Source organism: Ascidia mentula, chromosome 3 (genome assembly GCF_947561715.1).
Source record: "Ascidia mentula chromosome 3, kaAscMent1.1, whole genome shotgun sequence".
NCBI lineage: Eukaryota > Metazoa > Chordata > Ascidiacea > Phlebobranchia > Ascidiidae > Ascidia > Ascidia mentula.
The window spans coordinates 11,355,662-11,383,567 of NC_138568.1; the positions used below are offsets into that span (position 1 = coordinate 11,355,662).

Below are 27,906 nucleotides of genomic sequence, written 5' to 3' on the forward strand. Positions count from 1 at the left end.
TTTTTGTGTGTTGGTTTTGAAATGTAGTGGTACTGAGTATAGGTTCGAAACGTTTACTTGACATGATTAACAGCATCTTAGCTTTGGCTTTTCTCTTCAAGGTTTTGAAATGATTTGTGCAAATTAGGTCGGTGCAAGACCTTCGGGGCCCCGACCCACATGGACTGAGAAGCTTCAATCTAGCAGGGCCCTCATAAACAAACAATAATTGTCTCAATGAAGAATGAAATCTCAGAGGAAGATTAAAGTTTATTCAAGAACTGCAATGACGGCGTAAAACAAATACACACACGAATTGTTTGTTAGCAAGAAAATGGGGGGTTAGTCATCGTTTGTACACAAGCACAAATAACTATACAGAAGTAAAGGATGAAAACTGGCAAAAACAAACATTGAAGCGTACAAGAACTTTTCAACTGCCAAGGAAACGCGCCACCCATTGGTGGACAGTCAGGATTTCCACTAGGGGTACAAGAAGTAACGTGATCACACAGTAACATAAAAAACGAGATTGTATGGAGCGCAAATTTAACTTCTAACCGAAAGTCACGATTTGTGGACAAAGTTTTGAGATTACAGAAAAATACATTTGATAGGATTGAGGCTGACGTCGCAAAGCGATACCAAACGCGTGATTGTATTGAATGCTCGTGGAAATAAAATCTTTAAACCAGCGTAAAAATATAAAACATGGTTTCATGCAGTTCATAAAAATACAGTTTTGTTTCAAAACAGCAAATTTAGGCAACATAGCAGCTTACGGTAAAACTTGTGTTTGTAAAATTAAAACATTTGCATTCCAAAGTTTTGATGATAACATTTTGCGTCAGGATGGAGAAGTTGAGTTCGAAATTCTTGATACAAACTTCTCAGCAAGAAAAGGTTTCATAGAGGCACATTCGGGTGGTTTTGGCAAAAAAGCGCCATGTCAGTGAAAAAGGTTGGCACCGATTTTTTGTCGTAAAAAAGAACGAAAACGCGGCGAGTGGTAAAAACAACAAAACAGTAAAAAAGATGGGAACGACTTTTGACTTCAAGCGCTGAGGCAGCACGAGTCTAACAACCGTAAGATTCTTTCCATTGTAAAGTGCTGACCAATTTAATTCATCCGATCACGATTTACCTTCCACTACAGAAGCGGTTCGCCGTGGTGCCGCAGACGCCCCAGGAGCCACAGAACCCGCGCTTCCGTTCAGTGCCGCCACACTCATGGGTGAGGAGAGACCCTTGAAACCGGGAAATCCCATGAACCCCCCCAGAGGTGAACTGGCCGCGGCTGCAAGTTGCAAGTATGGAAGTTGTGAGAAAAACGACGGTGGTTGGCCACCATTGCCGTGCGGTGATTGTAGACCAATACTACTTGGTGAAACCATTGGGTTAAACATGTTCTGATTCGACGCCGACAACGGCGAGTCGTTGTGTGAGTTTAAGCGTCTGTTTCTGTGAACTTCGCCGTCACGTTTATTGGATGAATTCGGGGCTTTGGTTGTGTGGTTTTCCTGTTGTTGGTGCGAGTGGAACCTCTGCGTTTCGGAAAAGGGTTTTTGAGGATGACTGGAAGGCATGCTCTCACTCGTCCTCGGTCTTTTTGCGCAGTTGTTGGTATCAGACGCAGAAAAGGGGTAATTCCCTTCCCTGGAACTCGGGGGGAAGTTGTTGTTCATATGAGGTTGGAATATTTCCTGCACAACAATTAAGCTATTTCCAAGCACACATTTACAAAGCAAATATCAACACTACAATCTACGTGAAACTTTGTATTCTTGGAATCTCCTGTTGTCTTTATGACCACAAAAGACTCGGAAACAGATTTTTAACAACTTGACGATTTACAATTGGCCGAAGCAGAAAGTTAGTCTAACCACGTTCAATCCGTATATCTCATCGTCAGTTTTATATTCTTATATTTATTTTGTTTTTAAAATGTGTTGTTTGTGTTTTTAGCGATACTGATGATGCCTTAAGTACAGGCAATATAGATATATATATATATTATAGGAAACACGTCAAACAAACGACTTATGATTAGTTACAGGAGTTGTTACAATCTACGTGCAACGTGTTTTACGTCTAACAACAAAAATCCTGGGGTTATGATCATTTGTTATCCTTTTACTTACCCCATTTCTGCTGCTTGAATGAGTGGATAAATTTGTACTGAGGTCACATGACAAAGGAGGTGATCGTTCCTGTTTAATTTGTTCCACAGCCCCACTATGAGGAGATAAGCGATCTCCTAGGACGGAGGACGACGATGATTGGTTGCTTCCACTGCTATTGGCAACAGCCGAGCTTTGCGAAAGGGTTGAGTGTTCGTTGGAACTGAAGGTGGATGATTGGATGGGTTGGACGTATGAGGAATCTGGAGAACCCTGGATACAAAACAATTCATCTTTCATTTAAGCCGAAAAACAACGACCACTGAGAATTTAGTTTTCAAGTGCTTTTTATACAAAGTATAAAAACATGCTGTTTACACCAAACAAACAGCAATAATAAAGAAAAAGGAACAATTTCGGAAGATAACTGTAATAGCATGATATCTTATATTCAATAGAACTGCAAGCAAACCCATATCATTAGTTTAGCATAGAGGGGCACACATATGTTCACCTGGTAATGATGTGGTTGCGGCGAAGAATCTGAATCGTCTAAATCCGAATCATCGCCGTCGTGTTGATATCTGATGCACTTCTTTTTTCTCCTGTATAGATTAACATAAGAGCACCATCCTAATGAGCGTGTGGGGAGGACAACTTTAAAAGTGGTGACATAGAAACACCGTCCTCAAATTACTGCCCGGTCAGTCGCAAAAATCCGAAGATCAATCTTTCGCAAACAAATTTTGCCGGATTGGTTTGACGTGGAACCAGTCAAAACAGCTTCTTAGGCCGGCAAAATGACATTAGGTTGCATTGTTTAAAATCAAAAGCGCATTTGCGACGGACAGGATGGGTAATTAGAGGACATATGTACTTTCAAGATAAGCCAAGCCTTGGTATGAGGCCAAAATTAAAACCACTCTGTGTGTCACGGCAAACAACACAAGCCAACATGCACCTTGCTGTGTGAGATTATATCAGGCTAAAGACTGTGCCAATCGTTATCCAATGAGCTTGGAGTAAAAAATAAACGCGCACATGCAAAGATAAACTCGTCCCCTATATCTTATCGCCAGTGCGTGTGTGGCAAACCACTTGCTTATCTGGCGACAGAAACGTTTAGGTTTTGTTGGATTGTCTGGAATCGTTCGCCAAAACTACTACACAACACTACTTCTACCAAATAAATTTCAAGCACAAATTTAAGTCAAAAACCACGCAGGTCCACTTCTATCCTGCCCCCCACTGGGCGTGCGTTGCCATGGCGACTTACGTGGGCTTGGGGAAATGGGGGGGCGGGAGTTTAAACACAATCTACCTGCAAGGTGCGCACCATAATTGCTGTTGTTCGAGTCCAAACACCGCCCGACATTTCTTTGGATTTTGTGCTGTTAATAGAGAAGCATCAAAAACGATGACGTGACGATCATTGTGAAGTTCCGTTTCCACGCCGACAAATGACGACAAGCACAAAAAATAAACAAGAACAAACGGATGAGCGCAGAACATTTTACCATATTGTTATTTGGTCAAAAAGAAAAAATTGGCTGAAATTTGCAAACCATAAACAGCAGTATTCATATTTTATATTGATATGCTTACAATAAGTAAATAAATTATTATCAATGATATACCAGGTTTTCCCAACAAGATTAACACCTTTGAAAAAGAGAAGTGGAAAGCAGTAAAGTAATGAGAAGAGAAGAAGAAGAAGACACATCCACTGGTTTCAAAACTCATTAACGTCGGTTTTAATAATTGGTCAAACGTCATAACTTTCATTGAAACAACGTACTTTGGTGCCCTTGGACATTTAATATGACTGAAATCCTGATTATTGTCGTCAATCAGGCATAAGCATGCTTGAAGAGAGAAGCAGAGTGTTATGCAATCAATCGAGTGATAGTGATGTGTCTCACAAACGTGCGTGGAGCATTAAATTTATGGCGAGAAAGCGATGAGCTATAATACCTCGGAAGGCGATTAAACTGTGGCCTCATTTCCTGCTGGAAAGAAGCTACCACTGGACGTGTTGTCACGTGAGCATAGAAGCTCGTAGCTTGATAGAAAAGGAAAATCAAAGAAATGCACAAAATTTAAACCACTAACAATGTATTGATTTATCTTTTGTGGTTTTAAGATGTGGTGGATGAAGCAAATATTTGACATTAACTCCATTCTCTAGATAAAACTTTACAAAACTCAAATGAAACAGTTTAGGCATTTTGGTTGTGGCATTGTGTGTGTCATCTACAGCCACATCTGGGTGCAACTGATTAACTGCAGAACAGGTGCCATAGAGGGGCTGGCGGGTTATGTTTATTTGTGCGATAATCACAACAGGCGTCGCTCACCAAAGTTTACTGCGGCGAACGATCGACAAAAACCACAAACTTTAAGTTCTTGATACAATAATCCACACTCGCGAACCAGTTTGGTTTTATGTTGTGATAACATATCAAATTTATTTTGAGGCTTGGCGCCAATAAATTGTTTGCTACTTTAACAATTTTGTGAACGCTTATGACAACTAAAAATATTTGTAACTTGCATTGTAACTGACTTATCTGGATAATGTTTCAGTAACGAAAACGTAAGTCAGGTGACCGTGGCAAACTGGCGTTAAACAAACAGGCTGATAAGGACTGGTTTGATTAAGAATGCGCAATTGCTTTCTTGTGGTCAAGGCAGTCACATCCATCGCAGGTAGGTTTTGATAGTGCGACATTAAAACCAATAGGGGTGAGCTAGATGTGGCATATTAACACAACCAACTGAGCACAAACACCAAACCACGCCAGCACCTTGTTGACCTTTGGGCCTTAAGTAAACAGGGAAAGAAGCCGACCAGGATTCGGTCAATAATTAACGCGCCTACCTGTACAATCTTGCGTCTTCTCTTTTTTCCGTTTCTTTCGTTTGCCCTGTACAAAAGTATTGTTATTAGCTGCTTTTATAGTTTATCACAATTAAAAAATACACGATGCACAATCCCCAGTTCCCGGTGACGCGGACTCTTATCGGATAAAATGTCAGTTTAGGTTTAGAGAAAGCAGTTCATAAAATTATTACAAAAATGCGAAAACACTCAAGCCTTTACAACAACGAACGCGTGACACAGTATACCTTGACTTCACAACAAGGTTTTATCTCAAGGCTACGATTAAAAGTGTCGCTGATGTTTAGTCTCAACATGAGGAGGGTCGTTTCATCCGCAACTATCAAGAAATATGCCACAAACACCGCCATGTTGACGAGACGCCGTAATTAGGCTTGAAAGATATGGGCGCAGGTGATTCGAAGTTGGTCGAACGTGCAGTTTACAGTAATCGCGAGATAAGCTTGGCAAGTCGAAGCGCAACGAATCAGATACAAGGTATGGACTTAAACCGGTCGCATTCCTGTGGGGGATTTTACTTTGCTTGTGGAAGACAGGGATTAAAAAAATGCCCGACGGCGGTAACATTACATAGGAAATGTTCGAAACAACGTGCGATCTATAAACAACCACCATGGACCGCACATGACGATCTGGAACAAATTTATCATTCCACTGACAGATCCTGTGGATCAGTTGTTAGTTGTGCGAAACAAATACAACCCGCTGCCATAATAACAGCTGACACCCGTATACGTATAATATAGTACGTGTATTGTTTGGTATTTATACAAAATACAGTATTTCCTACATAGTTGTCTCTGGCGCTCCACCCCGGGAACATCTGCATGTGCATTTGTCTTTCCTTGCGAGCCATTTCGTAATACTTCTGCTGCTCGTCGCGGTTCAAACTGTGCCACTGAAAGACAAACCACAAGCCGATATTTGCACTGCTGAATTTGCTGAATTTTTTGAAGGAATGTTTCTGTTATTTTTATATTTTTACCCACCCCTGTGTAAGGGAAGAAAAATTAACTCGCACAAGTAACGGAGGCCGTTAATTTGTTACCTTTCGGCCGAGGATTTGATTGATTGCGGCACTTTCTTTCAGCGTGCATTCAGCGACAACTTTAGCTCGTTGTTCCTTCATGTAGAGCATGAAGGCGTTTAAAGGTTTTTTCACGTAAGGTCTCCCAGGTTTGTCTTCCTTCTCACGACGTTTCGACGAAACCGAATCAGGATTCATGTTCCTTAAAATGTTCAAACAAATTGACGTGAATGTAGGGTTGTGGAATAAAAGTTCCCAAAGTGCAAGTTTAAACGGAGCAAATAAAAATTGCTGCTACTAACTTCGGAACGAAACTAGATTAAACCGATCGTAACCGATTATTTTTGAATAAGTTTCTGGCTGACATTATTTATTTATTTAAGTAACGGCCGGCTTCGTATTCCTCCATTTTATGTCGCAATGTATTTTGTGTATTTTGCTGACGATGGCGCTAAACAAACACAACAACCTAGATTTAAGCTCAAGTCAAGTTTGACCATTTTGTCATATAGTCATGGCCTCCAGTTTGGGAAGCCCTGTATTGGATTAATCATCTTACTTTTTATCAGACATGGATTTTCCAGGACCTTGACCATTCGGCATTGGTCCGGATAGTTGTAAACCGGGATGGGGAATCACAGTGGGGTGCATTCCCGCTCCGTGGGGATTGGGTCGTACAAGGGGAAACGGGGATACACCGTTAATACTCCCCGAAGCTGACGATAGGTTGGGGAAGGGGTATGGGTAGGGGAAGACACTTGCAACTGCGCTGGCTGTACACATTGGGTACAGAGGACTGGGCGACCTACAAAAAAATATTTTTACATGTATATGTTGCGTCAAAATATTTTCACCACGTGTTGATACTGTATTATTATTGTATCATAGTCAACCCATCATATTATAAAAAAAAATTTTGTGATGCCATAAAACCGTCCGGAATATAAAGGGATGTACAGTAACACCTACCATGGTGGAGCAAGGGGGTTGGGAATCTGGCCTAGGTTTCCAGGCAGTGAATACATGGACGGGATATCTCCGTGAGGAGGTCGCGACATAACTGTGAAGAAAGATAAGAAAGATTACATTATTAACGATTTCAGATCGAGTGGTTGATGTGAGCATTCAGCAGCCAGCATGCTGCGGATGACACCGGTTCTCTGCTGATGACCGCAACGCGACGTGAGACAGGAAATTTTCAAGTGCTTTTAAGTTCATTGAGGAACGAAGTGTCGTTTGCTATTTGCTAAATCCGGCTCACAATACCAACCTTCTTATTGACAGACGCCTATTCGGAAGTTCATCAACCAACTCTTGCTTATTGTTGCTCAGACATAAGTAAATCTCAGTAAAGGTTAACACTTAACTTTCCAAAGCAATACATGGCAACAGTCCAGGCTAATCCCAAATTCATGCGTCTAGATTTTGCAAAAGAAAAACTATTTTCCTTTCACAATTACCAGATTTTCCATCGAGGTCGGGTGGTGGCGATGCTCCGTACAGCAGTGGGTGATAGGGAACATACGGGTGATAAGGGACTTGCGACTGCAAAACAAAATAACGTTGATTTGGATTTTGGGTCGTGCAGAGGTTGCTTGTTGGGAGGCGGAAGGCTGGGTTTGTGTAAATATTTATAGAAGGCAATCGTGAAAGTCAGAAACAGATGTTAAGGTGGTGATGAAAAACGCATAACACACGGGTAAGTATCAGATTACACAACTCTGAAACGAGTTTTGTTTAGGGTGTGGACATTGCAATTTTTACTTACAAAATATTATTTAATACAACCAGTTATTCTCTTCAGAAGTATAAGTTAACTTTGTCACTTTACAGAATCTTTAAAACAACAACAATCTGGACTCTGGAAAATATATTGTCAATGTTCATTTGCAAATCCAAATATCCCAAAAGTTTCAGCACACCAGAATATAAAACTTCTAGGAAAGATCCGTGCCAAAGGTTCAATCACGCTTAGGATACAAGGCTAGCAATTTAGCAAGTCATTACGCAGAGGGTATGTCACTGGATCACGGGTTGAGCCAAACCTATTTTAATATCGAGTCCTTGGGAAAAAGAGCTTCAACCCAACATCCCAACTTTATCGTACGGATTTCATCAATCAACTGGATTTCAATTCAAACTGCGTCACACATTATCATGCGTCCAACACTTGCAAAACCGCCTAAAACCTTTGAGAATCTATGCACAAAAATTTACGCTAAAACGAAAGACAGCCCTGCCGCCAAGCCAAGAAACACTGTTTTAAACAGGCGCCAACAATGTTTTACACCTGCAAGAGCATGCAACAGCTTTTGTTTGTATTACAACAGGTGGTAATAGCAGCGTATGTGTCTGGGCTCATTAGGGCGAAAACCAGCATGGAAAGTATCCGCGGAGGAACGGGTGTCGTGTTGGTTCAGCCAGCTCGAGTGCATATCGAGTGCAATTAACGAATTACGAAGCGCGCACTTGAGGACCGTCCGCTCTCTGTCCTCAATGCGTCGCTACAAGTTCAAAGTACACATGGAGTCGACCCTATCTTTGTTGCTTTTCGATCAAGGATCCACTTTGCAAGTGTTGCCGTTAGCGCTAATTAACGCGAGATCTTTGGTCAATAACAACGGTTGTAATACAGAAAACACCATGGTAACTGGTTTCCAAAATTTAAACCGTGTTCGTGATACTATGTTGAATACCTCGAAACTACAGCAGCCTCGAGGATAAATTATGTCGCTGGTGAGCTAAGTTAGGATTGCAAGGGTTTTACAGATTACTGAGGCAGGTAACACAACCATGGAGCTTGTAGAGCGAAGCTGAGCTTATTTTAATGCATTCCATGCCCCAAATCGAGCGTAAAGAGCTTGGCAAGCAAGCGAGCAGTCCTACAGTCGCGTTGATCGGGGCCCTACGTCGCGTGTCGCTCGGAGGCCTCGAACCGGAAACCCGAAGCGAAGTTCGGCACAGAGTTAAGCGATTTCACACCCGAGTAAGCACGGGGTCACGTGATCCACAGTTTTTAGACGCAACTTTCGGAGCATCACTAATTGACCTGTAAACACACAGTGGAAGACGGGCGGCGAGTCGACGAAAGCACGGGACACAAACGCGACGGTTCAGGCGTTTCGACCATCGTTGTAGCAACTTGCTTAACGCGCGCTCGTCTTACAATGCGATTAGCGAGTTAGGCGCGAAAACCGGGTGTGAAAAGATTTACAGCGTGTTGGTGTGTTACAAGACGATGACAGGAGCGAGTGAGAACGTGTACTTATGGCCAACACATCAAAAGCTGTTAAACACAATACACTGATTCTTTACATAACATCACATCCATTACAAATAAACAGCGGTTGGAAAATCGAAATTATCTTAGCACTGAACGTGATTTTATATTTGAAACAGAAGATTTTTATTTTATTAAGTCGTTACTACCTCCCCATCAAAACACACACAAATTAGCAGGTTAAACACACTTACGGTGGAATAAACTCCATATTTGGTTTAATCACAGGTTGGGATGGCAACAACCGATGTTGGAGGGAGAACAAGTCGAGAAGTTTGACACAAGGGTACGGCAATGAGTGAACACGCAAGTAGAAGCGTTATAACAACAAGCGAAGCAAGTGCGTGTAGATTAGCGACCTCCCTAGCGCCCCACGCGTTGCTCGCTAAACCAACAACTTTCTGCCTGGCACGAAACGAGGCAACGACACCTTCCTTTCCCTTCTGTTGATCAAAAAGCGAACAACACACCTGCGGCCAAGGCCACCAGGGAGCAGATATCGCGACATTTTAACTTTAATTCAATGGCGCAAGTGTTGCAGCTTGTGACTTGGAAGAAGTTTAAAGTAGTAACCAGTTCGTTTCAAAAAATGGCCACCAACGTGTGGAGACCACGTTAGTTTGGGCGAGGTTAAAACATCTTATGCGTGGAATAAAAAGTTTTAGTGGCTCGGTGTTGTGGGAAAAACACAACAATTTTGCTCAGTGGACGTAGTCTCAGATAATCAAACCGCAAATTTCATTGGATCTCTATTTTGGTTGTGTAGTACAAGGCGGGTGTTGCCGAGGTTTGTGAAACACATGCCCAGTCGACATGAACCACCTGTTGCGGCTTGTCATCGAACAGACAACACCCAACCATTTGTCCAACACATAGGGAACCTCAATAAGAGGTTGAGATATTGCACTCCAATCCCCAGATCGTTTTCAAAATTCATCGGCCTGGAATGACAGGCGTTATGGAGTTGTTGGTTTAGGCGCACTTACGTACTCGTAGGCATTAGACCTTATCTCCGTTATTTCATTACCCCTTCGATCTTTGAATAGCGCAGATGGGGTTGCCATCTACAAGACGCAACCCCCCTTAAGGCGGCAGCAATTCAAACAGATAAAGGTCACACGTCCTTTTACGCTTGCTCTTGATCGTCGTGAACATAATGTTGAAACGAAGATTTTTATACGAATATGTTAAAACACGCTCCAAAAAAGGGCAGAAAAAGTTTTGTGAAAGTCAAGTGTGACTTGAAGAATTTATAAAGAAACAAGCGGTGAGATTTTGACCCGATGAAACTTCCACACCAACCCAATTTGAACTTTGTATTGCAGTTGAAGTGCAACCAGTTGACTCGAAGTTGGCAACAATGAATCTTGTTTGGAACCGTTTCATAAATCAAAAATTCTAGTTTTGGCTAACCAAACACGGAGGAAAGACTACTGCGTGTCTTAATTACGGTGTTGATTATCCAACAAACAGACATGTGTTCCTGATGCTGAATAAGAGACAAAACAGGCTATTTACAGTGTCGTATTAATTCGGTCCGCCCTTTCGCCGGTGTAACTTAATCGGTCAATCCACACGGGCTGTCAGTAATCAAAAACCACAACACAATAGCCGACCACTGAAATCGGTTATTCAGCGCAATTCCCGGAGACGAAAAAGTTTTTCCCGATTGAAACCACAGCGCCGTCCACAAAACACGATGCTACGTCACTCAGCATGCTCAACGCTCGGGAGTTTTTACAAGATGCCCCTCCTCGTTGAAGCCCGCCTCCATTCCGTATTCGATCACGCTTGGTCGGTTGACGCCATGCCCCGTTCAACTTATTATCCGCACTCGGTAAAATCGTGAAAGGCGCACCGGCAAGCGGCCACCCAAACATTAGAGCCCTCTCTATTGACGAGCGCTTGCCATCCTTTTCATTCGCGGCGCGTTCGAAGGCGGAGTCCATTGTTTGTTAACGGTTTGTTGAAACGCGCAAGGTGGTTCTAGGAGTTTTAAAAGAGTTCCAGGCAAATTGATATTTTTCGCGAACGAGTATTTCCGCACTTCCTCCCACACAAAACGAAGGAAGTTGGGTGCTTCAAGGACCTTTCAACTTATTACCAGGCACACACGACTGTCAATGGTCATGGCATGTAAAAGAAAAAAGATTCTTTTTCTAGGTACTGTCTTGAAATCGACACCATAAAAGAGTGGTAAACAAAATCTCATTAGAAGATCGGTCAGCGTGGGTTATACAAGCAGGGAGCGGTTCTTTCCGCACTTAAAAGTGAAACAACATCCGTATTGAAGGGACGGGCAAAAGGGTGTTTAGCAGACACTTCAACACAAAGCTCTGAATGCACATAACGAAGTAATCCACAGATCCACACAAAACTACTCGTTTCAAGTTACAGTAAGTGTCTGATTAGGTGAAATCCAAACCCACTAAACGTAAAAAATCCCCAAAACTATATCTTTATAAAAAATACAAAACGGTATTAAACTAGTTGATAAAGTGTCGTTAAAATTGTGCAAATAAGGTTGATGTAAAGGCGTCTATGGATTGAATATTGCAATTAAAAAGATACGAAAGCTGACGGCGGTGCCTAAATGAAAATTTACCGTAAATTAAGTTTGCAAGCTGTGGAAACAGATGAAAGAAAGGTGGAAGTCACAACGACGTTTAAATTAGGTGGGACGCTTCCTAACGAACCATCAAGAGGTTGTTGCGATTGACACTTGCATGTAAACCACTGGGAAAACAACTTTCGATTACAGCTGTTACGATTGGCTTGTGGTTTCCCTTCTCCTCACCGCACTTTGGTGGCGCTAATGCAGCGCAATCAAGCAGTTAAATTGCCAGCAGCATAATTCCCACAGGACCTGGCGAAGGCATTTTGTGTACTTGGGGAAAGTGATCTCGTTTTATTAATTTGCATGCATTTCAAAATGGATCATGACGCGGGTCGACCTGCGCGGTATAAGTTTATATAATTGAGCGAATTGGGTTGAAGTAAAGTCAACACAGCGAGGGAGAATAGAGACGAACTCTGAGCAGTCGATTGCACGCAAATACACATGGAAAGTGGGTTTTCGCCCCGGTAACTAACCTCAGCTCGTTGATAGATGAATATAAAGACGTGGTCTGCCGGTAACTGACAATGGCACGCTTTGTTTGGGTGTTCAATATTAATAGGATTGGATAAAAACCGGCAAAACACATTTCGAAATAAGTCACATGGGAAAACCCGGGCAAACTGACTGCTGCGGGACATCAAATGAGTCAGCCAGCCCAAGTGACAACACAGTATAAATAAACAACTCATGACTTGGCAGATAAAATAAAGTATCAACGCTGACGCATCCTAAAAGGTTGACTGCAAATTTAAAAAACGGCTTTGAAGTAAAAACCTTGTCTTGGCAGTCGCCAAAACCACTGGAAACCCATTTACAAATTCGCTAACCGTGACTGCGCGCCCGGTCTTTGATGTGGTTCAGTGACGTCACAATTGCCCATTCCCTATAGTTTAGACGACTTTGCTTTATTGCTTCCAAGCAGGAGCAAAGACGCCTAATTAAAATCGAAGATCCCTCCGTGACATTGGAGATTAAATGAAAAGGTATAAATGCACCAAGTCAACAGCAAACAAATAGTACCAAAACAGTACCAGCTCATGCAATTAGGATAACATACTTGCCACTACCCCCCAATGGGCCACAACTATTCTAAATTCCCTATGTAGTGATATGCTATAACAAATAAATGCACGGACTGGTACCAGCAATGGAAAATATCTGCTTAACATTGCAAAGTAAAAAAATAAAAGTAATTCAAAAAGTGGGAAGTATTTCGCCCTAACGATAAAAACGCCAATGCAAGTGATCATGATCATGTATTGCTGTATTGCTGTATTGCTGTATGGCGGCAAAACTTTATTTGAAAAATCTGTATTTAAAACGGTTAACTCAAGAAACTAAACCCAAGTCAGGTAGAAGTTGTTGGCGATTTCCTAAGCGACCAAAAGCTTCGATTATATAAACAAGTCAGCGACGCGTGAAACGAGAGTGGCATAAACAAACACCAGCTGTGACAAAGGACTCGGTGGTCGCAGTTGGTAAAGCTTGTTCGGATTCAAAGCCATCGGTGCAAGACAAGATGTACGATGAGCAGCATTCTATATCGCACGGCCGACGTAAAATTTACGAATGTTAATGGATGTTTACCAAATTGCATTCTCACCTCACGGTGCACAACATAGAGAAAGTTTCAGTTTAATATCAATATCATTCATGAATCGCTTTTAGTCGTGATTAAACACGTTTGGTTACTGCATACACTCTGGGCGTAAATGTTTTTATTCACAATGGCACATATTGCCAAGAGATGAAATAAATGCCGTGTGAAATAGGCAAAGCATGCTGATTAACCTACAAAACGTAAAAAGATGCAACAATTACCGGCCTGACAATTATCTTAGTGCGCAAACCAAGCGGAAAACGATTTGACTAAATGGCGACAAACAGCATTACCGCTTTCTAAATCCACAACCACATAATGCACAATAATGCACGTATTTAATTTCGTCTCTTCTTTGATAAAATGCAACAGCACAATCCAGTTCAAGGCTTACAGCAAAATCGTGACCCGGTGGAATTATTAGAGATGGTTTTCAGAAGCAGGCACAATAAACCACAGCACGGAAAAGGACTCGTATACTAAACATTCTTTGACAAACACGGTCGAATGCGCTCCACTCAGTTACGAGATAGCAGGATCGGAAAAAGAAAACGACGTGATGGAAAAGTAGCCATCATATTCCAATTAAAACGTAATTGGTGTAAATTTAATCGGGTGCTCCACTTAAAGAAATATCCTCGTCGAGTGGGCACACTTTCGTCAAGCAATTTGTTTAAACTATGTCAAATTGCACAGGAGCAATAAACTCCCATTAAACGCACGACACCGGTCCATGGAGTTTCATTTGAGTTGGATTGCGTTTCTCATAAGGCGAGTTTCCAAAGCACGAATTAATCGGATAACCGTCTGGCGAGTGTGCAGGGATCGGTGCAAAAACGACACACAAAGCCGCGACGCAGGAGAATTCTAGTTTAAACTTCCGCATAACACCAGTCAATTGCGACAACGTCTGACCTCCCGCTGCTGACAGCTGAGATACGTTGTGATTCCTATGTTTGGGTTCGTTGCTTACGGAGCACGGCACTCAAAAACCTGTTATGGGCTGAAAGCTGACGGAAATCGTTGACTTGTAATTGAAGCTGTTTGCCCCCGATTCTGCAACCTCCGACGAGGCGATGGACAGGTCTTAACTCTTAACCATTTAAGGCATTGCTTGCCACCTACGTCCATATCTCCAAAAGGTTTGCCACTGTTAGCTGTGTTTTAGGCTTTGTTTCGTCTAGTCGGGGTTTACAGATGTTCATAATATGTTGTAGCAAGTGTAACAGGTGTGAAACACTCGCACTTTTCTCCGACTTTCGGCACAAAGATTTATACACAGCACCCATAGAGTTCGGCCGCCCTCAGGCAAAAGACGATAAAATCTTCACATTCGAAATCGAGGGGATGACGATGCAGACCGAAATAAAATCGACGCTGGTCGCCGACCACAACTATTAGATAATACCACGGGGAACTAGCCAGGGGCTGTTTACAGTCAATTAGATTGCTAAACATGAGATCGTGAACAACAAAGAATATAATAACCTGGTCAAGCAACGAATACCCAAGTAACACTTGCATCCCAAAAATTGTTTCGTGCAGTGATAAAAACAAATGCTTTTAAAAACAGTAACAACTCCATAATATGCAGATAAAAATATCGGCTGTATGGAGTTGATGGCAAACAGCCAACGTCAATCACGGCGTGTCAGTTAAGCCTTGCAGCTTTGCGGCGCCAGAAGAAGAGAGTGTCGAAGTGGATATAAAGGCAGAAAGTAACGGTAGAGCTCGGTGCGCACCAACGCACACGTGCGAATATTTTCAAGCATCGATCACTCCGCTTCCGAGAAGGCGCCACATTATTGATTGTGATTAAGCATTACGCAACGAAAAGGTGCTTGAAAATATAACTCGATGACAATTCTTATCGACGTAAGCTGTATGCGAAAGGCGGGCGTTCATATACGGGTAAATTTGATCAGTCCACTTTCTTATCGGTCCCCGCTGTTTTCGCGATGTGCCCGGCTTCACAAAAGCTATTTAACATGACATGGAGGACAAGCACCTCAGTATCAGTATACCTAGTCTAAGTTTTGGGTTGATCTTTTGATATATTTTGTGATTGCTTATGCGCGTGTCAACATGTGCTGTTAGCTCCGCAAACAAACGCCTCCCAACACTATATCTGCATGAATAGGTTTCAAGCAAAATGACTAAGCCGACAAATATTCGAATGGACACATGCCCAGGAAACAGATTTGAACCTAGCCAAGATAACTTCTTGTATATGTCAAGGGATCTTAAGGCACACAGACGACCAATAGTTACAACGGGGGCGCATGTATTTTTAACGGAACAATGGCGATTATTAGTAGAGCATAGAGAATGTCGGGAAGCTTCGCAAATGTCAGAGCCCCATAGAGGGGCATTGAGGCGTGAATTGCTCGCTTGTGAGTAACTCTCAGCGGCAACGAGGCGCTACGGGCAGCCGAGCTAGCGATAAGCGACGGCAGAGGAGCAAATCATGGTTTGTATCACGCTGTGACCATTCCCCCACACCCAACTTATCAAAAAGTTCGTTCGTTGCGCAACATTTATTATCGTCCTATTCAACTTGCAATGATACGCAACTAAAAATTATGGTGAAATGAGCGGTAATTAAACATGACCAAACCTAACAAGCCCAACAAAGAACGCGGTTGTTGCACCTCCGGCACATGCACTGACAACTGTTTATTATGTGGGGTTAAATTATGATGGAAGTACACTTTTTGCACATATAGTTTTCCTATCCCGCTGCTACTTTCTCAAGACAATGAACTAACAGGAGATGGGAGTATGTCTGAGAGATGAATAATGAAATCAACGTTAATGTAAGCCTGAATGCAAGTAACTTTAAGAATTTTGGCGCGTAGGATTGAAAAGAGGAAATGGGTGGGTGTGAAAGCATTGTGACAATTTCAGCAACAGACCCGCGCAGCCGCTTGAAGAGCCACTTAAGGCGACCCCGTAATGAAGAGAGATTCATTGTGGCGGGGACTTTGTAACATTTTGAGTGTGTACAAGCGGTGCTGGTGCGCTCCATTGCCACTTTTCGTTTTCCAAGCCGTCCAAGAGACAGGGGGCTTTGTTGCGGAAAAGCAAAAACTGGGACAAAAACAATAGGTGGGAAAATCTCAACATAACATCGACTTTAAGTGGAGACTCACAGGTGTCCAACTATTACCTAAAATATTTCTGACAACACTTGAATTGGATGAGTAATCAAACTTCGCATATTTAGGATTGCAAAACTAACAGCTTAGCAACGTAAAACTCTGCTGATAAAATACATCACTGGATTCCCATATTTCATCATAAAAATCCGCAAAGAAAAATATAAATTCTCCCAAACATGCGCTGTAGTTGGTTTTTGACTTCATGCGAATAAAGATAAGATTATGTGAAATTGACAGATTGACAGGCAAAATGTAAACGAGTTGATGCCCTTTGGGATGATTGACATAATTACTTTAAGCACGTGGGCTGAGAGTCATTGAGTAAACTGACTCTCTGCAATTTAGTGGCATAGTAGGTTGCGTCACCACTAACTTCACTTAGGTTGCACAGGTATTCAGTTCAAGCGCTCTACAATAAAGACCCGTGCAGAAGGATGATTGTGGCGGCAGAGAAACGAGACATTGCAGTGTGGATTTCCAGTGGGCACGTGTGACTCACTGGCCAACGCAGAGGAAACCTTTTCATGTCTGCTTCTTGTCCTTGCACAAGTAGCACAAAAAAGCTTATGATAGATACAATATTCTGATAAAATATATAACAGCGCAAAAAATATACCACAATGAAGTTGGGAAAATTCTGATGCGTTTGGCGTTTCTGATGTGGGTGAATATGCGCAGTACATCAGCAGCGGAATTATTTGGGACATTAAAACGTTCATCGGTGATTACTGAAGGGACAAAAATTATTGCTCACGCGCGTGTTAAATATTTGCATTCGCCAAAACTGGTAAATGATTTACTGGTTGCCTATATCGCCAAGCTTGTTGCACACAAGACAACAGCATGACAGGAAAACATAATATTATGCTCATATCAATTTAACGCCGTTATATCATTTTAAATCCAAACAGGCTTCCTGTCACCTTTAAAACGTCAATGCCATTGGAAAGAATTTAATAAACACGAAAACGATGTACTAATGACAACCTCCCGGCCTACAGCAGCGCCAGTTTGACGTTAAATCATCAGATTTTAAATCTCGTCCATACCACAAATTACCCGTCTGGCAAATTCCTCAATTGCAACGATACAATGGTATGTCAACCAATAGCAGTTTTCATAAAAGCAGGGGCTGGTGGCACACCATCAAAATGTCACAATTTAAAGCTAGAAGGTCAGACAATGTTTGTTGACATGGCAAGGATGAACGTAATGTGCTTCCGTGTCGCATACACTGTTAGCCTTAACAACCCCTCTGTCCAAACCCGCCCATTTTCTGTTGTCATTTGATCACAGATTGTTTTTGTACAAGTTTAGTTTGATCTTGCGCGCAATGTGCTTGGGTAATACGCCTTAAGGGCGGCCGACAATGGGGTAAATGCCGCTCCACCAATGGACGGCGGATCGGCACACCGCGTCGGTAATCCGAGTAGCAGATAGGCGACTACTAGAGCTAAGTGTCGCGTTTGCTTTCCAGTCAAAAATGAAATGCAGCATGTAAATGTGCCAGTCTGATGACTGGCGAGGGATTTGTCGATAATTCTCGTGGGAGCAAATTCATTGTAGTGTACATTGTTCCACATTTAAACATCCAAAATCACCTGTTCAATGATGACTGGTGTAAAACCCAAGCTCAACTAATTTTTGCCACAAAACAATATTGTGTTTTGAGTGTGATTTTTGAGTGGCTTGACACTCATTTATTCATCAAACTTATTCGCGTTACAGGCCGTAACCAGTCAACAAATTTGTCACCCGGGCAGTGAGTGTTAATGAAACGCCAGATAGCGACTTAAAAGAGGTTGCATTGGGACGAGGCAGTGTTATGGACACGCGAGATTACCTGACAAGGCAAGCGTTGCCATCGGAATCGTTTTATTTGTACTTATTTGTCTCGGGTGAGTGCGCAAGCCTACGAGCTACGAGGTAGCGATTAGCTGAGCACAAAAGCGCTGGCAAAATACAGTCCACGCGAAAACGGAGACGGTTCGATCATGGGAGGCTTTTCGCTTTGGTATAAAGTTCGCAATCCAACCACACTCACGAAATTATTTCTCATACTATTTCATACAAATTACGCGCGGTTCGCCTTGCGTGGTTCACAACAGGCCCTGAGGGCTGCCGGACATTGCCAATAAAGTTTAGGAGTTAAAAGTAAGAACGGAAACGCTATAAATTTATGTCACTCAAAGACCACGTTTTTACTCCACAGGCATTCCATACATTCTGGCAAACCTCTCAGTGTTGGAACGACACGACAACGATGCTAAACCAAAGGATGTACGCTAACATAAAACACAGTCTGATTGGCACAACAATATTGCCCAACAATTTCAAGTCGGACATCGAAAATAAGTCTGGCAAACTCCACAGATACATTCCGCCATTTTGTTTAGCGTTGGGATTACTTCCGCACGACATGGAGTTCCAGTAACATGTACATATTTCGCACTTTAAGTATAGTAGTATACACACATCACAAGCGAGTTTTACTAACCGTGTTTGGTAGCAATACGTTGGGAAATAGGGGTTGGCCAAGACTTGACACAAGGGGTATGTCTTGTGAATAAGGAAAGTTGGGCAACCTTCCATGACCGGCATCACTATGCAAATCTAAATTTAAAACATACAAAATTGGTTGGAATCGAGATGGCCTTATAAGAGTCCATATAAATTAAGACAAAACTTATTTGCAAAAATAAAACTCACAAACCTCTGTCAGAATCTGTCTTGTTTCGGAGATTAGATTCATTGTGGACATGCTGTTGACTAATCTTGTTCTGCATGCAAAAGGATTGTTTAGGAAATTTGCAAAGAGAGGTTATATCAGAAGCAAACAAGTATAACAAAACCTACGACAATACATTTTGTCACAGGAATTTAGGTGCAAACAAAAAATTGGAATCATCCAAAATATGCCACAGTGAAACGAACAAATGACATGACAGATGAATTGTGGCCTCTGTCTGTCAATCAGGTTCGAATATCAAGTGGATGAACTCATCATGCCAAGAATAATGCCAGAATGCATTGATGGAATGCTTATCCACTCTGCCCTTTAAGACAGGAAACCCACATCAATTAATGGGCGGTGAACTAAGAGATCTGTCTCAACATTATGTCTCCAGAGATGCACTGATGCCACTATGGTTTTGACAAGGGAGGCTTAATAATCAGCTTTGAAATCAAAGAACTGATATTTATTGAATATGCTGAATGACACATACATCTAGCAGTTTGTATTCTTGGAATAAATAACACATTGTTGTTTATTAAACCATGAAAAGTCCAAACACATGATATCATTTGATTTTCAAACATCGAAATACATTTTCAATTCAAGCCTCACATGCGAGTCTTGTTGGTTTGTGATGGACTAACAACATGTGAAACCTTATACCACAGAACTATCTACAACACTAGTGGCTAAGTTACAGATTGTGTCCCCAGGCTATGACCAACTCTCAGAAACTGGCAGTGCAGAAACTATGCAAAAAATTAAATCACAGAGAAAAAAACAAGGGTTTCACTGTTAAAAATTATTATCTTCACTTCGAAGAAACAAATAAATTTGTTTGTCAGAATTTTTAAGAAGTGTTTATTATGTGGAGGAGCAGAGAGCATAATCATGATTTTATATTAAGGCAGCTACTGTGGAAAATTCTTAGCCATAACTGGTAGAAGTGATATCACCAAAAGTCAGTGAGGCATATCTAGATAAGCTGCTCAAATAAATATACCCAAGGTTGTGTTTGCTCAAGACAATTGTGCTGCAAAATGAAGAGCATTCACTTCTCCTTTTGGGCACCAGTCACAATTCAGAACAAAAAATAGAAACCGATAAATGTCTTTAGTAAATGCAGTCTGTTAAAAAACAGTCTTATTACCAAATAGGTGCAGAAAATTATACACAATCATTTATTTTTTGAAAATAATTTAAATGGAGAAAATTTCTTGTTTTTTATTTAAACCTTTATTGTATGAAATTATTGTGATGAGATAAATTGTTCAGAGAACAGCGCCATGGTCCATGGATATGGTTGGTATAGGAAGGTGTAACATTTAAAAAGCTAAGAAATGTGACACATCTCATAAATTACGGTTTCTACAATATACCATCGTTTACTCAAAAGCAGTTAACTTTTGAAACAAAACCCAATCAACATTCTATACAATATTAATAACCTTTTACAATGATAACTGGTTCCCTACTATCACTGTATAGTGCTTTAGACAACAGATAGTACAATAACTAAATTCAGTTAAGCGAAGAAAATCATGCTTAGAAAAATGAAATTTAGGATAATACTTACGTCGTACGACGGTCTCCTGGGGTCTCTGTCAACTTCATCCACTAAATCTCCTTTTAAGTTATCAAGTTCGTCACTTTCCTGCCATGCTTCGTCTTCACCTACTGCCTCATCGTTATATGTCTTTGGTTCGTCGTTAGCAGCTTCATCCGAGTTTAGTTGATTGGGCATTTTGCAGCGCGAAAAAAAACTACTGGAATCACGCCGACGCAACCTTCAACTAAGAGCCCGTCGATCAAAACTATCTGCCGGCATCAAACGAGACGGCACGCCAATCATGCGAGCGAGCGCCCAGACTTCAACAGCGCCTTATACCGGAAACTATTCGCTGCGATGATACAACTCGAACAAGTTTCAACTACTTTCAATGCGTCAATCCCTACAACATGATCTGCGATAAGAGCGTTAATTTTGTGGTTATTTTGTCTATAAGATTTAGAGCAGAAAGTGTTTACTTTCCTGAAAAGTATCCTTACATGGGTTAACTTTCTTCATAAAATGTTTTTGTTTGCAACGATAACAAATATATTCCACATGAAATTAAAACCTACACTCGCAGATGTCAATGCAACAAAAGCAATCACAAGATACCAAGCTGCCCTTTTATAAAGCTGAAAATAGAATGGAGCCCTGACCTAATTCCTGCCATGCACCACGCATTGATGATGATTTGCATGCGTTTAATCTCAGTCACAAACAACGTATTAGGACGCGCTGAGACGACACAAAAGTCCAAAACGGCGACAGTTAACATCCTGTTTGCTCTTTGAGCGTGAAAAATAACCAAACAACTTTCACTCTTATTTGTACGTGTTGTTTAGAATTTAAAGTTGTTGAACTTACACTAAAAAAGCTATTGTTCCAGGGTATGACATAAAAAACATCAAGTACACAACAACAAAAACCTGTTTAACTACAGCATTACATGTTCGGGTCACAAAACAAACAGTACATATTTTAAAGATTTTAAAATTTTGTTTAAGGTAAGATAAGTTAAACTTCGCTCTTTTTAAAAATTGGCGGCAAGTTGTGATTGGCAAACAAGTCGTCGTGGTTATATTCGTTGATTGATTCCAGAGCTTTGAGTGAGTAAGCGCCCCTTTTGTTTTTGCACCGCTTGATACTCGTTTGATATTTAAATAAAGATCCTTTTGGACTATAGGCATTTTCTGAAGATGTAGATATGGGCATCTGACTTTTATCCATTTGTTTTGTGTTGTTCGTTTGTTGGTAAGACAGGTTTATTTTACATGATTCCAAATTATCAAGGGGAACCAACGTTGGTTCTCCTTGTTTGGCTGTAGATTTTTCTGACCTGCAAAACAGATTTAAAGGTGCTTACGGAATTTTTGGGAGTTTGTAATAATTTGTACTAAACTGTAATGTTAACAATAAAAAGTTTTACGGCAATAATCGCAAATGACGGTTTCAGCTCCGTTTTTTAGGTACATTGTTGATTTAAGATACATTGATAAAAATGGCAGTAATATTTAATGAGTAAAACCAACGTTACAACAAGCAATAATAATGACCTTAGACCTAATAAAAACAAACCACCAGAAAAATATTATCGCTCAAAATGACAAAGTTGATTTGCATTGCATTGTCAGTTATACTAAGCATGCCACGGTTATGATATTATTTATAGGCTGGCGTGCTCAAAAGTAAAGTTGACAACCCCATTCATACTCACCCTTCTTCATCTGTGACTTTGTTGCTGGAAAGGTATTCGGCAAGCTGTCGTATTAAATCCTTTTTATTTAACACAACGTAGATATCTTCATGTTTACTATTATTTTCCAACTCGTTTTGTTGCTGAAAAAACACGGCCACATTATATTAACCAAACCAAGTTGCAAATATATAACTTATGATGTTATCACCAGTGTTTTTGCAGTGGGTGGATAGTCTTTTCCATGAAATATGTGTACGAGTATTTCTCCAATGGCAAAAATCCAAGCAAGCAATAATCCGAATGCAAGGATAAAAAATACTCCAGTGAATGTCTGTTTATGTGAAGTTTATAAATGTTTAATTACGTTAACTTACCGCAGGAATGCTGAATATATTATACCCACAAAAAATCTCTTTTAACTTAAACATTTGCAGTAAAAATAATTGTTGTTACTAAATTACGTCTAAGTTGTTTAAAGTTATTTGTCTGACGTCCCCAGAGACTTGCCTTTAGAGATAACTCTGCTCCACTAGTGGACGCCGTTTTGTGTGCGGAACATTTTCCACTTTTGGGCCACCACTTTTGTCGCAAAGTTTCAATTTCCCCAGAATCTTGCAAATCTAAAATGCTACAAATAAACAAAAAATACACAATGAAAACAAAATTGGATTTCACAAATAAATCCAAAATGTGTCACCACAGACATGAATTAGAAAGCTTAATCTGCTAATTTAACAATATTTCTTACCCCAGAGATAATTGATCGCAATATATGCTTCCATGCGGAAGCGCAAAACCGTACCCTTTGTTGTAAATTGAACCGCCTACAGAGGCCAGGCGACATGATGCATGGTTTATAACTTCGTGTTCTGTGGCAAAATGTAAAAAAGCAACAACTCAAGCATAAGAAGAGAAATGTTTAGATTCATTTTCTAGATAAACGTAAACCAGGCAAAATATGAAGTGAAACATTTTGCTACCGATTACTGCAACGTCCCACAGAAAAGCGAAGCGCCCGGATTCGGCCCTTTGAAATCCTTCCTTGGCTTCGTTGATATGGTTTGATGTGGTATTAATCATTCTAAACATCCTGTTGTAGAATGAGGATGGATCTTTTGATTCTTCAGCGTTTCTCTAGACACGAATAAAACAGGTAATTTAAGGTAATTGCCAAACAAAATTTAGTAGTTATAACAAAAAAAAGAAAAAACCTGGAAACGGCGATGCTGCAAAAGTATATTTAAAGTAATGCATTAAGAAAAATATTGACAAACTATCACCATTATGAAGTTATATATGCTGGTTCCTGTTACGGTCCCATATTTTATATCGGTCTGCTTCACCAGGTCGTGAAAAGATTGAATTGGAGAGTCCATTCTTTTTACGGTCAGGAAAGCTGCCAGGTTCGCAGTATAAGTTGAAACGACGATCAAGGTAAAAAGCCACCAGAATCCCATTATAATGCGACCCGGAATAGTAATTTTGTGAAGGTCAGGGCCTTGGGAAAATAAAAATAAGAGATTTTGCTTCCATTTAACTTGTTTAGGGTACTTTTTACATGTGGAAAGCCAAACCTTGCTGCATGAGTGACCCGCAGGCAAACCAGAACACCGAACTTATACTAATTTGATCCTTGGTGTCAGCACTTTTATTCCAAGCCTTTTTTCGGTTGGGACTTATCTGATATGAAACTTGTGTTACAAAACTGAACAAGGCATTCAAAGACGCAGTTGTCCAATGCAATATCAATACATCATACGTACCATATTTAGTATGTATATAAAGACTACCACCAAGATAAATGCGCACATGATGCAAAACCTATAAATTACAGCTGTGGTTAAAAAACGTTTTGGTCAAATATTCTTTTGTGAAAAAAATTACCAAACACTGGTGTGAAATGGTGCAATAAAGGAGAATAGATTGGCACTTTCCTCAGGCCGCTTGACAACGATTCCAACAGAATAATCCATGTAACGCTTTGAAAAGTCAACCACTTTTTCTCGATCAGCGGTTATTGTCATGGCGGCTACTGCAATATCCGCCTTCTAGTGAAAGTAATTTTATCTGTTCTTGTCAATAAATTCTTTCAACAAATTTTGTTCAATTATATTTGTTCAATTTATATTTATCCTCAAGTATTGGAATACGTAACTTATAATTACTTTTAGGTGATTAAAATTCTCTCATTGATGTTCATTACATTTATATTATATGGTCTCCTTTAACAAAGCTTTTCGGATGTGGTGGGAAGCAATTTTAGTTTTCAAAACTATTTTATTACAAAATATATCCGCATATAATTTATTTTTTAACACAAGTATTTTATAAACGATGAGCCTTAGTTTACCCCATGCATGATGTCACCAACAAGACCATTCCAACTACCGTCCGAAAGAATTTCTCCATACTTTTTATCTTCAACCTCATACATTTCATATTTAAATCCAATTGACTTGGACAGAGCATTGAGAAGATCAATTGCGAATCCATCATAATGTATTTCACCCGTGTTTGATTTTGTTATCATGACAAACGGTGCTTCCTAAAATGTGCATTTCGTCAACACTCACCAGCTCGTAGCAATGCACCTTCACTGTATTATCAACAACAAACCAAACCTCAAGCGTAACAACGCGAATAGTTGTATTTTTTGACAGGTTTGAAAATTGTTCAAAATTGGCATTAAATTTCGGATTCCAAACATATTTCTGTAATAAAAGGTTTAGTTGCTTCAATTTTTCTGTTAACAAGTTACTTTCTAAGTTAACCACCTCATTAAACTTTTGACCTTTGCCGAAATTTTTTTGTAAGATGGCAAAGTTTACATTTTGGTTAGCGCCAGTCCCACTGATGTCCGCTTTCGAAAGTAAACCGACAGTTTGCACCTGTCGAAGGAAATTCATGCAATAAAAAACTTACATTTCTCGTGTTGAAAAAAGTTATGTAATACATACAGCAAACCGAACAAAATGCAAGGCGATTGGGTTAAATGCAAGGCGATTGGGTTAAATGCAGCATAAATATTTCAGAGCGATGTACGAATTGCTGTGGGACGAATAAGGGATGTTATGTTGCAATTTGTTAAATCAAACGTTTTTTCGTTAAGGCAAAACGTTTGTACATTTACATTCAAGCCCAATAAAGTGTTTTCAAGTCACAAATGTAATAAACAGCGTTCTACAACACAAATTACCAGCGCCTATAAAAGATATAAACAATTTTATTGGATCTGAAACGGTAACTCAAACACATTTATTATAAATGGTCGCATGCCAGATATCAGATTACCTCTTTAATGTAGTCCATTAGAGGCTTTCCACCTCGCCAAAAGTCCATCTTTCCGGCTTTGCAGCTTAGTGAGGCTGCACTAAAGAAATTTCCATCAATAATGGCACGAGACAACGCCTGGCCAATGTGCTTGATGCCATCGTAAACATGAAATGCTTCGATCTACATATATTTGTGGGTAAAATTAATTATTTGAAACAAAAACTGATGCGATGGCCACAAGCCGACAAGAAATTTATTTCATTATCACATTAGGCTTAACACGGCATTTCCATTAAAACTCCTCGGAGACAAAATCTAATCTGTGTGACGTAACATAGTCTGTGCCTTATATTTTATAAAGCCTAGTAATACTATACCGGTATAGTGGATGGAGTTAATGATGGGCAGGTTTTGCAGTCCGCATTTTTACTCACATCACTGTTCCAGGTATCCACAAACCTAAAGTTTCAATGAAATCTTTAGATTAACAAAAAGACCGACAAAGCTACATACTTGCGTTTTTGATGATCAACATTATATTTTTTGTGAACATTAACGCGTACCACTATATCAAATATTTTTACTTTTTATATGTCGGGTTGCTTTTGTCGACATACTGATTCACGATAGTAATTTTTGAGGTGGTGTACGACTCCAACCGACGTAAATCATCCTCTATATAATATTCTCCGACAATAATCCAATGAACGTAAAGACTTTCAGATGGATTTCGCAAATGCAGCTAAAATAACACCCCTTTTTTGCTACATGAAATTGCAATGATACGTCAGAAAAATCACACAGTTACCATAGAAACCAATTCCATTGCAATATCTGGTTTTAAATATAAGATCACTCCTCCCAATGGTACAACATGATTTGTGTGAAACAACTTGGCTAAATAGTTTGTTGCTTGTAGCAAGGTCTCTTCTTTCCCATTACTTTTACTCAGTTGAAACACCAGACTTGTATGGAAGCGATTGTTTTGACTTCGTTTTGAAAACAAGTGCATAAAGTCGTCCACAAACGATTCCTCTTTATAAAAAGTGTTGTTTTTAGAGTTTAATAAACATACAGTAATTAAAGGTTGTTTTACCTTGACCATCCTCATATACCAAAACAAACGATTGGATTTGCAATAGTTGCATGTGATTGTCCACAGCTTTTGCTACCATGTGGATTTCAGGTTGCATTGAAAAACTGTAATTTCCTGTTCGCAATGTTGAACGACATGACTTGCCCTGTACACTCTGCTAATTGTACAAATGGGTTATTATTTTACACATTACTTAAAAAATAATAAGGAAAAGCTTTACTATAGGTCGTGTCATCACAAAAACTTCTGCTGAAGCTAAATAGCTATTGAACAAATCAACTTACTTGCAGTAAGGGAACGTGAGAATCTTCTGCCAACGATTGTAATGTAATCGTTATGGGACAAGACGTAACAGCAACAAGCATATTCACGCCCATACCAAGTAAATCACAGGCTGAAACACAAACAATACTTTTTGCAACCCCAACTTCATGTCACACCTATGGGCTGTACCGTGGCCAAGAGCGTCCATGGCGTCATAGCTGGAAACATTTTTTTCAATAACACTAAGCATTGTTTCTGGTAACATCCAATCTTGATTGTTCAGATCGTCCACAGCAATTTTTATTACTTTCCTTGTGATCTTATCGTCATTTCCCAGTAAAGCTCCTGTACATTTCAAATAACTACATTAAATAAAAACCCTGCAAGCTTTCAAGGCGTTAACATCTATAATTGTGAAAGTTATTAAATAACCAAATTATGCATAGGTTACTTTTTAGAAAGTTATTAAATAACCAAAGAAATGGAAATAATTTAAAAACCAAAAACTTACCAATTCGAAAAAGAGATGTTGGTCGGAGCCCGTTTCCACACAGTGCAAAAACGCTTATGAAAAATACCAGCAAATGCATCATATTTGC

The 27,906-nt window shown here is 40.2% G+C and overlaps 2 protein-coding genes across 4 annotated transcripts; both read right to left on the reverse strand.

The window, feature by feature from the left end:
* Positions 1 to 231: 231 nt before the first annotated feature.
* Positions 232 to 21,234, reverse strand: LOC145896198 (uncharacterized). Of its 3 annotated transcripts, none has more exons than XM_082985084.1 (13): positions 21,003 to 21,234; positions 19,403 to 19,469; positions 19,187 to 19,302; positions 7,489 to 7,573; positions 6,998 to 7,088; positions 6,588 to 6,833; positions 6,050 to 6,230; positions 5,792 to 5,899; positions 4,981 to 5,026; positions 3,436 to 3,490; positions 2,614 to 2,704; positions 2,121 to 2,372; positions 232 to 1,682 (listed from the first exon to the last, which is right to left on the reverse strand). In XM_082985084.1, the coding sequence occupies exons 1-13, from the start codon at positions 21,168 to 21,170 to the stop codon at positions 1,113 to 1,115; spliced, it is 2,076 nt and encodes a 691-aa protein (XP_082841210.1). In that variant the 5' UTR covers positions 21,171 to 21,234; the 3' UTR covers positions 232 to 1,112. The 3 variants fall into 3 exon arrangements, with proteins under 3 accessions (XP_082841210.1, XP_082841209.1, XP_082841207.1); XM_082985083.1 differs by having other exon boundaries at positions 3,421 to 3,490; XM_082985081.1 differs by lacking the exon at positions 3,436 to 3,490 and adding an exon at positions 4,074 to 4,161.
* A 758-nt stretch (positions 21,235 to 21,992) lies between these two features.
* On the reverse strand, positions 21,993 to 27,900 carry LOC145895605 (glutamate receptor ionotropic, delta-2-like). Its single transcript, XM_082984408.1, has 21 exons — positions 27,819 to 27,900; positions 27,497 to 27,652; positions 27,328 to 27,437; positions 27,044 to 27,197; positions 26,756 to 26,982; positions 26,532 to 26,689; positions 26,325 to 26,406; positions 25,966 to 26,127; positions 25,449 to 25,562; positions 25,296 to 25,385; positions 25,025 to 25,219; positions 24,559 to 24,722; positions 24,438 to 24,495; positions 24,249 to 24,354; positions 23,955 to 24,172; positions 23,655 to 23,808; positions 23,423 to 23,543; positions 23,182 to 23,302; positions 22,883 to 23,005; positions 22,693 to 22,814; positions 21,993 to 22,314 (listed from the first exon to the last, which is right to left on the reverse strand). Exons 1-21 carry the CDS (start codon positions 27,898 to 27,900, stop codon positions 21,993 to 21,995), a joined length of 3,039 nt encoding a protein of 1,012 aa, XP_082840534.1.
* Between the last annotated feature and the right edge of the window lie 6 nt (positions 27,901 to 27,906).